General features: G+C 38.6%; 4 protein-coding genes across 5 annotated transcripts in view; 3 read left to right on the plus strand and 1 right to left on the minus strand.

Annotated features, from left to right (window-relative positions):
• LOC104746272 (phospholipase A-2-activating protein) overlaps nucleotides 1–3948 on the plus strand; it is an 8082-nt gene extending 4134 nt beyond the window's left edge. Inside the window, exons 8-22 of the mRNA XM_010467717.1 lie at nucleotides 373–434; nucleotides 635–723; nucleotides 1193–1265; nucleotides 1348–1407; nucleotides 1503–1649; nucleotides 1744–1782; nucleotides 1897–1934; nucleotides 2012–2098; nucleotides 2203–2368; nucleotides 2550–2627; nucleotides 2728–2864; nucleotides 3091–3167; nucleotides 3286–3355; nucleotides 3551–3616; nucleotides 3702–3948. Of these exons, the coding sequence (XP_010466019.1) occupies nucleotides 373–434; nucleotides 635–723; nucleotides 1193–1265; nucleotides 1348–1407; nucleotides 1503–1649; nucleotides 1744–1782; nucleotides 1897–1934; nucleotides 2012–2098; nucleotides 2203–2368; nucleotides 2550–2627; nucleotides 2728–2864; nucleotides 3091–3167; nucleotides 3286–3355; nucleotides 3551–3616; nucleotides 3702–3833 (1321 nt within the window). The 3' untranslated portion in view covers nucleotides 3834–3948. The remainder of the gene's footprint in view (nucleotides 1–372; nucleotides 435–634; nucleotides 724–1192; nucleotides 1266–1347; nucleotides 1408–1502; nucleotides 1650–1743; nucleotides 1783–1896; nucleotides 1935–2011; nucleotides 2099–2202; nucleotides 2369–2549; nucleotides 2628–2727; nucleotides 2865–3090; nucleotides 3168–3285; nucleotides 3356–3550; nucleotides 3617–3701) is intronic.
• LOC104746270 (transcription termination factor MTEF1, chloroplastic-like) lies at nucleotides 3918–4874 on the minus strand. The gene has a single exon (XM_010467716.2). It carries the CDS (start codon nucleotides 4852–4854, stop codon nucleotides 4027–4029), a length of 828 nt encoding a protein of 275 aa, XP_010466018.1. The 5' UTR covers nucleotides 4855–4874; the 3' UTR covers nucleotides 3918–4026.
• Nucleotides 5036–6267, plus strand: LOC104746273 (30S ribosomal protein S17-like). Of its 2 annotated transcripts, none has more exons than XR_002035604.1 (3): nucleotides 5036–5284; nucleotides 5512–5971; nucleotides 6062–6267. XR_002035604.1 is itself a non-coding variant. In XM_010467718.2 (3 exons), the coding sequence occupies exons 1-2, from the start codon at nucleotides 5123–5125 to the stop codon at nucleotides 5680–5682; spliced, it is 333 nt and encodes a 110-aa protein (XP_010466020.1). In that variant the 5' UTR covers nucleotides 5036–5122; the 3' UTR covers nucleotide 5683; nucleotides 6062–6267. The 2 variants fall into 2 exon arrangements, 1 of the variants encoding a protein (XP_010466020.1); XM_010467718.2 differs by having other exon boundaries at nucleotides 5512–5683.
• Nucleotides 6639–11181, plus strand: LOC104746274 (protein TIC 62, chloroplastic-like). Its single transcript, XM_010467719.2, has 16 exons — nucleotides 6639–6960; nucleotides 7190–7307; nucleotides 7398–7470; nucleotides 7561–7606; nucleotides 7690–7866; nucleotides 7952–8033; nucleotides 8128–8200; nucleotides 8302–8412; nucleotides 8510–8662; nucleotides 8761–8888; nucleotides 9007–9255; nucleotides 9448–9735; nucleotides 9908–10225; nucleotides 10334–10480; nucleotides 10569–10691; nucleotides 10785–11181. The coding sequence occupies exons 1-16, from the start codon at nucleotides 6777–6779 to the stop codon at nucleotides 10840–10842; spliced, it is 2328 nt and encodes a 775-aa protein (XP_010466021.1). The 5' UTR covers nucleotides 6639–6776; the 3' UTR covers nucleotides 10843–11181.

Below are 12046 nucleotides of genomic sequence, written 5' to 3' on the forward strand. Positions count from 1 at the left end.
TACAGATGGAGTCTGCGTTCAGAGTTTGGAACACCCAGGCTGTGTCTGGGATGCCAAGTTTTTGGAAAGCGGGGATATTGTGACAGCATGTTCAGATGGAGTGGTTCGTGTTTGGACAGTACGTCAAGGCGTGATTGCAGATCAGATGGAGATTGATGCTTACGATTCCCAAATTTCTGAGTACAAATTGAGCAGGTAATCTGATCATTTATGGTTGTCTCAACTCTTATCGATTAAATTTTGTGTCCATTGAGTATTTTCATGTGGCAATTATGTTTTTTTAATTATATGACCTGCTTACGGGGTACGATTTCACTTCTTTTGTACTCAAAATATAACTGCAAAGTATATGCGTGCTGTTCTTTATCTCAGGAAAAAGGTTGGCGGGCTGAAACTTGACGAGCTGCCGGGACTTGATTCTCTGACGTCACCAGGTACCACTTATTATCCATTTATTGTATTATTGACTTTTATCATATAGTAGAAGGGTTAAGTTTTAAAGAGATCTCAAGAGAATACATATATAATTTCCCAGCTGTAATTGATAATGTCTGGCAATTAAAGTTGAATAGATTAAGCTGGGCATTCTGGTAAGTTGTAACATCATCTTCTCGTATTTGATGTATATTCTCAGGTACCAGTGATGGCCAGACAAAAGTAGTAAGGGAAGGAGACAATGGTGTTGCTTATGCATGGAGTATGAAAGAGCAGAGATGGGACAAAGTAAGTCCAGAGAATGAACTTTTATCTTTTTTTGAAAAGTTACCATCGGATGAAGGCTTGTAAGTTTCCATGAATGAGCATGCTGTCCGATCATAAAATGATAGCATATACTGCCAGAAATCGTCAATCAGTGCTAGTAGCGAGGGTTTTAAATGAATTTAAAGAGTGCTTGATCTAGTGTGGCACCCAAAACCTGGGAGAAAAATGGGCTCTGATTTAGAATTCTAGTCCTTCTTTTGAAGTAGGAATACCAGTATCTCTTAAGTCCCAAAACCTGGGAGAAAAATGGGCTCTGATTTAGAATTCTAGTCCTTCTTTTGAAGTAGGAATACCAGTATCTCTTAAGTGGATAGCCAGGATATGATATGAGATAGATTTCTCTCTAACATTTGGTTGCATATGAACGGATTGGTGAGGTTGTCCTTATGTGGTAGAGTGGATTTGAGTTCTCACTGCATGCCTTTTTCAGATTGGCGAGGTTGTTGATGGCCCAGATGGTGTGGCTGACCGTCCAATTTTCGATGGAGTTCAATATGATTTTGGTTAGATTCTGACATATTACTGAAACTTCAGATTCTCGTAAAATCGAATTGAATAGAATTCGTCTTTTTCTTCTTATCTCAGTTTTCGATGTTGACATTGGTGATGGGGAACCTATCCGCAAGCTACCTTACAATCGATCAGGTACCTGAATGCTCTTACTGGCCTTGTTTTGATTCCAAGTGCAACCACAGTTAACTGCTTCAGTTTATGATACTTAAATCTTTTCTTGTTTGCAGACAATCCTTATGATGCAGCTGACAAGTGGCTTCTGAAAGAGAATCTTCCCTTTGCATATCGGCAGCAGATTGTTGAATTTATTTTACAAAATTCTGGGCAGAAAGACTTCAACTTTAATCCATCGTTTCGTGATCCCTTCACTGGCGGTAAAAAATCACATGTTTTTGAAAATATTTGGTCTGAAAGTTTGGTTTTAAGATTTTGTTTTAATTTTGTGTGTTTGCCATTTTTGTGTAACAGCAAATGCTTATGTGCCTGGGCAAGCATCACATACAGCTGGTATGAACAACACTATCTGTGTTATTTTTCACATATTACTTAAATTTCCATAAAGGATCTCTGTTTCTCGTAATATTTTTTGTTGCCTCATGCTTTGACTCTTCTCTCTTGCAGCAACTTCGGCAAAACCTTTATACAAGCACATTCCGAAAGTACGCCGGAATTCTTTCTTCATTACAGTTTAATGTTTCTAGCTTTTGATCCTTGTTTCTTTCATTATGTTCTCCAGAAAGGTGTGCTTGTTTTCGATGTTGCTCAATATGACGGGATTCTGAAAAAGATGACAGAATTTAATACTACTTTACGATCTGACTCGGTAAGCTTTTAGTATTAACGTTTGGCACACAAAATGATTTAGTGATTATTTTACTTATACTATGGTTGGTTTTTATGTTTCTACAACGTTTCCATCTTTTGAAGGTAAATAGTGACAAGTCCCTGACAGAAGTCGAAGTATCCAGAGTAGGCGCAATCATTACTATACTCAAGGACACATCACACTACCACTCCACCAATTTTGCTGACATGGATATTGCTTTACTTTTGAAAGTGCTACAAGCATGGCCACCTGCAATGATGTTTCCTGGTTAGTCTTCTTTTGTCAATCAATTAGTCAAACAGACCAATTTATTACATGCTGAGCACCTGAGGGTAGCCATACGTTTCTTAATATTATGAAGCCACTTTATTATTGTGTCTATTGTTGATATAGCCTTTTGTTTTGCTTTTGGGTCAAGCGCTTACATATATGATTTTTGAATATGCAGCTACTGATATAGTCAGAATGCTTGTCTTGCATCCTCACGGAGCAAGTCTACTTATTAAGCATGTCGAAAACAACAATGGTAATTATCTCTCGTAGAGCTATGCTTTCTCAACATCAAGGAGAGTACCAGCTAATGTCCTTTATTAACTTGTATCTTTCTGTTACTATTATTCAATCAGACCTGCTTTTGGATTTGATAAAGAAAGTCACAGAAAATTCAGCTCTTCCTGCAAATCTCTTAACAACTGTTCGTGTCCTGGTTAATCTATTCAAGAATTCTTCATTTCATTACTGGCTACAGACGCATCACAGTCAAGTAAGTGCTATTTCATTTATATATGGTTTTATATCATAATAATTAGAATCTGTGATGATCTTGAGGAGGAGTTTTTGGTTCCTGTGTCTAGTATCCATAGCTGAATGAATACATCTGTCATAGTGCCAGGACATCTGTGTTTGTGTGTTTTATTATGACTATATTAAAGAAGTGGTTCCATGGGTATGGGTACTCATCTTATTTTATGTGGTGTCCATCAATACAGATTCTTGATGCCTTCTCAAACTGTTATTCATCCCCAAATAAGAATCTGCAGTTGGCATATTCGACATTGCTTCTCAAGTAAGATCTCTCTTAGTAAATTTTTGTTCTACATAGACTCATGCCAAATTGTAGCTAAATTATATTATACTCTCTGTGAGAAGATCAGACCGTAATCTATGTTTTTGTTTTTCCTCAGTTATGCAGTGCTATTAATAGAGAAGAAGGATCAAGAAGGTCAAGCTCAAGTCCTTTCAGCAGCATTGCAGGTGCGTCTAAACTTGGTGCTTTTAACCATCATTACATATAACCAGTTCATATCTCGCCAATTAGTTGAATCTCATCTGTTTTGTTTGTCTATAGTACTTTGCACAAATCTCTTAGATCAAAATAAAATGGGAGAGGGACCAATGTACCAAATAGTTTACTATCATTTCTGTACTAAAAGATTTAAGTTAATACAGGTTGCAGAAGAGGAAGCTTCAGATGTCGATTCCAAGTTCCGGAGTTTGGTAGCAATCGGGTCACTGGTTAGTTTCCGCAAACAAGTAGAGAGTAATATATCTTCTTGTTAATTAACATAGTATTGATCGGTGTGTGTTTCTGAAACAACAGATGCTTGAAGGTCTCGTGAAGAAGATAGCTATAGACTTTGATGTGGAGAGCATCGCGAAATCAGCAAAAGCCTCTAAGGAAGCCAAGATTGCAGAAGTTGGTGCCGATATCGATCTTGTAATTCGTCAGTAACTTTAAATGAGAGTTTGTGATGGAACCCGAGGATTTAGATATTCTTTGATTCTCCCAACATTTTTCCATATGACTCAGAATCACTTTTCCTTGAAATGCAATTCACTTTTATTTCTTTCAGATTTCTGAATACAGATTTGAATATTAACAGATGTGAAAACAAGGGAAGAGTAGTAGTAACTCTACTCTGCTATCATGGCTTCCATTTAGAGTAGAACTTTTGATCACCCCACATTAACATTCTACTAAGCGAAACATTAACGTTCTTCTTCTTCAAATGCCAATGCCTTGGCTTTATCCTCTTCCCCAAGCTAAAACCAAAGTACTGCGGAAACTTCTTGAGCTCTTCCAATTCTCTTTCCATGTCATAAACCAGAAACTCAAACTTGGGTCTCAAGTTATCTTCAACGCTGTATCCAAATATCGCGGGGATTCTCCCACAGACTCTAGCTGCTTCCTCGTGTTCGAACCCTATGCTCTTTAGGAATCTCATCTTAGCTCTTAGCTTCTCAACTCTCGTGTTCAGCACGTGAGCGTTCGTCTTGCTCGCTTTGTTCAGATTCCGTAACCCTAGCTCCTTTAGGTAAACAAGCGTCGGTCTCAAGCAATACTCTACGTCGGAGAGGAGGATGTTGGGGCAATTTACGATTAAGCCCCTGGATTCTTCCGCTGAAGCTCCGAGCTCGCCGGTGAGAAAATCGAAGACGGGATCGAGTTTAGAAATGTCGAAAGTGGGAGAGAAGAGCTGTGGGCAGAGGAAGACGAGGCGCGGGAAATCTTCGTCGGAGATTCCTCTCGATTTTAGGAAGTTCACGGCGGAGAGGATAACGGGAAGATCATTAGCCGGAGGAGCGAGTCGGGGATTCTGTGGAACGATTCCGAGAGAAGAGAGGTGTCTAAGGTTTTCACGGTGCGAGGTTTGGAATTTGAGATAGAGAGGTTTAGAGCTAGAAGGAGGAGAAGAAGACGACGATGAGAAAGAGGGGAGAGGTTGAAGATGAAGTGAAGCAATAACAGCCATATCCTCCGATTCTTCACTCTTTCTTCTCATCCCGGTTCGATTTTATCTATTTCTATAATTAATAAACCAGAAATTATTTTTTAAACCGGTTCAGTATGAGGCCGGTTTGGTTAGCTAGTATATTGGGCTAAGATCAAAGCCCATCAATTAAAAAAAAAAAACCTAAGACCCAGAGAAGAAGAAGCTCTTTCACCGTTTCTCTCTTGTCTTCGATGTTGTGTGAGAGTCTTCTCTCTGACTCAAATCCAGAGCTCGTTGGGAGAAAAAGATGAAGCCAGTGATAGGCACTGTGGTGTCCAACAAAATGCAAAAGTCGGTGGTTGTGGCCGTCGATAGACTCTTTCACAACAAGCTCTACAATCGTTATGTCAAACGTACTTCCAAGTTCATGGCTCACGATGAAAAGGACTCCTGTAACATCGGCGATCGAGTAATTTCCCTTCATTTTGGACTTGTACTCTCAAATTTGTTAGCTGTATTGTGGTGAATTTGAGATACATTTGATTAAGAGCTCGATTTAGGGAAGCTTTGCGTTTTGTTATCGATCTTTACATCTTAGGACTGGTTTGGACTCAAAACCATTTGGAAGTAGACTTGCCTGTTTGTGTTTCCTTGTTATTAGGCTGGTTTTAAAAAAAGGAAACTTGAATGGTACAGGTGAAATTGGATCCTTCAAGGCCTTTGAGCAAGCATAAGCATTGGATTGTTTCAGAAATCATAAAGAAAGCACGCATTTATTCTGCACAGGCTGCTGCTGCTGCTGCTGCTCTCAACTCCTCCTCCTCCTCAGCCTCCATTGCTGAGAAGTCCCCTGTTTCTTCTTCCTAAGGTGATTGATTTAGTTATTGCTTTTTGTGGTTAATTGTATCAGATTTTGTTTCACTTGCTAGTTCAGAGTAGTGTTCTTTTGTACGTTTTAGCTAGTTTTTGTCGAACTGCGTGAGAAATTGACTTTGATGTGTTTCTGAAATAAATCATCCACATTTGATATTTGATAGTTCTGTATCTTACGGTCTAAGCTTGTTAGGCATCTTGAGCTTCCATTCTTAAGCTCTTGGAACCCATTTTGTGCTGCTACATTTTCTTTGTCATACCCACTACGAAATTATATAGCTTGGTAGGCATCTTCGTGTCCATCTATCGTAGTCTCTAATATCCTTACCTTTTCGGTTGGTTAGGATTTAAATCTATGTTCCTCTTGCTGCAGTTTTGCAGTTCAGGAGCAAAACTCAGGCAGGCTCGAAAAATGTGTTTCACACACTGGTAGCTGATACTAGAGTAGCATGCATCATAAACAGAGAATATGGTAACTGAGACCTGTAGTGTAGGTGATGTTGATCGGAATTTAAAATCCTGATTAGCTGTGTAATCAATGAATCTTAAGTTGAAGATATTCTATTGAAGGTTGATGAATAATTCTCACTCTATAGGAAAAGAAGCTGTAATTCAGAAAGAACAAGTTTATAGAGATGATTGTGTTAGTCAAATCTTTTCATAAATGAAGTTAAAAAAGATCAAACTTCCACATCTAATTGGATATAAACATTTGGAGAAAGTTCACAATGTATATAAGAATCCAACGCCAGAATTATTCAAATCCAAATGTGTCTTATGAAATAAAATTCTGGTTTGGATTTGGACCAAACCAAACCGAATCAGCCATGCCATGTCAGCATACTCCTAATCAAACATTGATTATTTGATTGGTCTCTTGCAATGTTATGTGGGTCCCATCATATCAGGATGCGGTGGCAGACGCAGAAGAACTCTTGCTGCTGAGTCTCTTCTTCTTTGTATTCAGAAGATAAAATTTGTTTCTTTCCTCCTGTCCGGTTGAGAAAGAGAAATAAAAATGCAAGTTAATGTGCATACTAATTAGCTAGTGTCTAGCGAAGAAGAAGAACAAAGACTTAAAACCAACAATGGAAGGAACTTGTTTTCTCCGTGGGCAACCTCTCGTCACAACAATACATTCTCTTCCAAGAAAAGGGTTTCATCTCCAAAGATGGAAGACCAATCGGATTGTCAGATTATCTGGTTTAAAGAATCACTCAGATTCTGGAAAGTCGTTGTCTTTCGATCTTAGCCTCAGGGCTTCGGCTTCAGGTACTACTCTCTGCAATTCAGTTTTCAAGCTTTTTTTCTTCCGCAGCTTTGTTTGTGATGGGAAAGTTTAGCTCGATTATGATTCGATATGTTTCTCTTAAATTTATCTCTTTTTTTCTTGTTGTTTGTTGCTGATGGTTTCAAAGTTCTCATCTTTTTGACCTTTTGATCTCCTTCAAAACCTGGTATTGATGATCTTACTCATTTTCCTGTTTGTTATTGAACTAAGGTCCCATAAGAGCAAGCTCTGCAGTAACAGAAGCAAGCCCTACGAATTTAAATTCCAAAGAAGAAGACCTTGTCTTTGTAGCCGGTGCTACTGGTAAAGTTGGTTCTAGAACTGTGAGGTTAGTTTCTTTGCTTCCTTTAAGTCTGAATAATATAATTCACAATGCTGGTTGGTTAAAGAGTCTTATCCAATGTCCTTATTCACTCAGAGAGCTACTGAAGCTCGGATTTCGGGTTAGAGCTGGAGTTCGAAGTGCTCAGAGAGCAGGAAGTCTTGTACAAGTATGACTTACATTAATACTTAAATGTATGTTACAGTCAATTGATTCATCATGTTTAGTGATGTTTATAACGCAATTTAACTCTTTGCAGAGTGTTAAGGAAATGAAGCTCCAGAACACTGATGAAGGAACTCAACGTAAGAGCAGAATGTTTTTGATTTACTTGCAAATGATGTTGTTGTAGAAAAAGTAACAGGCAGTGTCTGTGTCTTTAGCCCAGCTGTAGAAAAGCTTGAAATTGTGGAATGTGACTTGGAGAAGAAAGATTCAATAAAGCCTGCATTGGGAAAAGCATCGGTGATTATATGCTGTATTGGTGCTAGCGAGAAAGAGATCTCTGATATTACAGGCCCTTACAGGATTGATTACCTTGCCACCAAAAACCTTGTTGATGCTGGTAAGAAAAAATATAGCTCAAAGCGGTTTATTTGTCTATTCTCTCTATCTTGTTTCATCATTGCCTCTTATGGTATCATGAGCAGCAAAATCTGCAAAAGTTAATAGCTTCCTTTTGGTGACATCCTTGGGGACAAATAAATTTGGATTTCCCGCTGCGATTCTCAAGTAAGTCTGTAAATGTTTTTCATTCATTACACACTTACTTAATGGCATGTTGTTGGTATATATATAACTTCTTCTAAACATCTCGTATATGAAGCCTATTCTGGGGAGTGCTTTGCTGGAAGAGAAAAGCTGAAGAAGCATTGATTGAAAGTGGTCTCAATTACGCAGTGAGTGATTCACAAATAATCTTAAACCAAACCTCTTATCTCAGAGACTCTTTCTATTGTATCATGTCTGAAATTTTTGTCTTTCCGTCTTATTTTATCAGATAGTCAGGCCTGGAGGAATGGAGAGGCCCACCGATGCATACAAAAAAACTCATAATCTAACTCTTTCTCTAGACGATACATTGTTTGGTGGTCAGGTCTCCAATCTACAGGTATTCATATTTTTCCCTTATCTCTGACACAGTGATATGACCACATTATGAAGAAGGGCTTTGATTTGTTTTCTGCTTCCTTGTTATTGATCTACAGGTTGCAGAATTGCTCGCTTGTATGGCAAAGAATCCTCAACTTTCTTGCTCCAAGATTGTGGAAGTGGTTGCTGAAACAACTGCTCCATTAACTCCAATGGAAAAGCTTCTCGAAAAGATTCCTTCCAAACGTCCTTATGTGCCTCCACCAAAGGTTATATATTGCATATTTCTTCTCGTTTTTCATCTTGATCATCGCTCTCTTCTGATATGATGATTATCTTTTTTTCTCTTCATTACCCTTGTGGACAGGTTGCAGCCAAAGAGGTCAAACCAGTACCAACTAAGCCTGTCACTCAAGAGCCAACAGCTCCCAAGGAGGATGAAGCACCTCCAAAAGAGAAAGATGTGAAACCTAGGCCGCTGTCTCCTTATGCAGCGTAAGACAACTTGTTTCTCAACGGGAAAATTCAAATATGTAACCAAAATGACTTGTTGACATAACATTGATTGTTTTCGGCTTGTATTGTTCCTGTTTGTTTTGTGAATATAATATAGCTATGAAGACTTGAAACCTCCAACATCTCCTATTCCAAGTTCGACCACAGCAAAATCGAAGGAGGTAGATGCCACTCAGGTTCCTGTTGAGGCCAATCTAGTGCCAGATAGTATCTCAAATGTCCTAGTAGAAGAGGAAGAAGAAGTAAAGCAAGCTGTAGAAGAATTAGAAGTAAAGCAAGCTGTAGAAGAAGAAGAAGTAAAGCAAACTGAGGAAAAGAAAGAGAGGCCCCTTTCCCCGTATGCCTGGTAAAACCTTAAAAAACTTTGCGGCTTTATTCTGTTCAGGTGTCACTAGATTGAACCTACAGTTTCTATTGCTATCATTACACACGGAGTAATAAATGTGTGAGCAGGTATAAATTTCAAAATGACTTGTTGACATGACATTGATTGTTTTCGGCTTGTGTTGTTCCCTTTTGTTTTGTGAATATAATATAGTTACGAAGACTTGAAACCTCCAACATCTCCTATTCCAAGTTCGACCAAATCACTCGCTCCTGCCAAATCTAAGGAGGTGGATGCCACTCAGGTTCCTGTTGAGGCCAATCTAGTGCCAGATAGTATCTCAAATGCCCCAGTAGAAGCTCAGGTTCCTGTTGAGGCCAATGTAGTGCCAGATAGTATCTCAAATGCCCCAGTAGAAGAAGTAAAGCAAGCTGTAGAAGAAGAAGAAGAAGTAAAGCAAGCTGAGGAAAAGAAAGAGAGGCCCCTTTCCCCTTATGCCTGGTAAAACCTTATTAACTTTGCAGCTTTATTCTACTCAAAAGCCACTAGATTGAAAATGGTTATGCGCGCTTGCAGTTTCTACTGCTATCATTACAGTCCGAGTAATAAATGTGTGAGCAGGTACTAATTTCAAAAGTTTGATGCTTTTTCTACTTGGTCTTGTGTGGTGCAGCTATGAAAATCTGAAACCACCTTCATCACCCTGTCCTAAAGCTTCGGGTACCAGAAAAACTGATTCTTTGTTGCCTGGTCCAGCCGATTCTGATACTGATAAAAGCTCAACAGTTGCACCAAGTGTCACTGAGACAGCAGTTGCACCAAGTGTCACTGAGACAGCAGTTGCAACAAGTGCCCCTGAGACAGCAGTTGCGACAAGTCCCCCTGAGACAGCAGTTGCGACTAGTGCCCCTGAGACAGCAGTTGCAACAAGTGTTACCGAGACAGCAACACCAGCCACACCAAAAATGAGGCCTCTTTCTCCTTATGCAGTGTAACAACTTTTCGTCTTCTGTTAATCTGTTATGTATATCCTCTATGTATATATCTAATTTGCTTGTGATCCGTTTTTTCTTCAATGAATCTATACTGTGTTTTGCAGCTACGCTGACCTGAAACCACCAACCTCACCAACCCCTGCATCAACCGGTCCCAAGGAAGCAGCATCTGAGATAACAGCAGATGCAGAAGACAACTCAGAGTTGCCTGCAGGCAATAATGATATGCTGGAAACAGTTGATGGAAGTGTGTAAGTATCTAGATACCAAATTTAAAGTGTGTATAGTTAAGTAATCAATCACTTCAATATTAAGGGTTTTCTCGCTTTGTTTTGTCAGGAACACTACTCCATCTTCTTCTGCACCGGAAGCAGTACCTGTTGTTAGCAATGTAGACACTTCCCTTGCTTCAGGAGACAATCCAGCTCAGCCAAAGCCAAGACCTTTATCACCTTACACAATGTAAGAGATACAGAGAGAGTAGCCTGCTGGTTCTAAGTGTGTCCATTTTAATTACTTCTTCTTATGTGACCTGAGAGACGTAAATGTTTGCAGGTACGAGGACATGAAGCCTCCAACTTCACCACTTCCATCTCCAGTCATCAATCATTAGTTATGTGAAACGAGAATTGGCCTCTTAAATCCTGGAGATTCTTCTTCTTGTTGTTAATTACAGATTCTAAACAGTGAGTGAGAGAGAGATGGGGCAATTCAGTTTTGCAGGTATGAATCAGTGAGCTTATTTGTAGAGTAATACAATATGCCTTATGAGTTCTACTTTTATTTCTCCTGTCCAACTATCATATGTGGTAACCCATTTGTTTCCTTTTCTCATATATTATATGACCCAAATTTCTTAACGTTACTTTAGGTTTTCATATATCTTTCTTCTGTATTCTTATTCAATCAACTTTGTGTTTGTATACAGATTTAGTATTAAAAATTTGGGGAAGTTTTCGAAGTGTATGTTTACTGGTAATAACCATTCATGCATGTATACTAAATTACTCTGCATGGTAATAAGTGTCAATACTCTTAGTCATAGTCTCTTAGTTGTGTTGAAACTTGTGGCGATCGAGACAAGAACTGAGAAGACAGAAGAGTTGTCGCTTATGTCATGGAGCGAAAACTACGGAACAGAAATTTCGGAAGTCACAACGAAAAGCACAATCCCAAAAATGAATCTTCTATTAGCTAAATCATCTCTCTTGGATTCTCTTTATTTATTTCCCTGAAAACACTTGGAATTTACGTTTAGTCACATATATGGAACACTTCCAAACAAAACCAACTCTAACAACATTTTGTATAGATGTTTTTCTTTAAATAATGTTTGATTGATCCAATCGCCAAAAAACTTGTGTTGTGTCCTTGGCAATTGAAGACTAGTCAGTTAAGAGCATTGAATAATGAGTACTATCTAAATATTTTATATATAAGTACGGGCTTTAGTTATTAAATATGAATCTCTAATTCTCCATGTTACGTATGGTAGCTTTCTTATAGAAAAAGGGTTTTTGCACCTTCTCACCTTTCATCGCTTTTAAGGCCTTTCTTTACCATTTCAATCAAGTGCCTTGGTGCTTGCCACTCCATCTCTTTAACCAAAAGACACCCACTAAATACCTTTTCTTGTTTACCATTAGTAACTCTTTCCGGATAATGCTTTGTCAAAAGATGTTTTTTATATACTCGTGAAATGCGATTATATGGTTTGAATTTTAGTGGAGGTTTAGAAAATATAATGGTCCACTTGACTAGTATGCAACCCATATAAATAACGTGGAAGTTGGAACTACATATATATCCTTAAAAAA

This window comes from Camelina sativa, chromosome 15 (genome assembly GCF_000633955.1).
Source record: "Camelina sativa cultivar DH55 chromosome 15, Cs, whole genome shotgun sequence".
NCBI lineage: Eukaryota > Viridiplantae > Streptophyta > Magnoliopsida > Brassicales > Brassicaceae > Camelina > Camelina sativa.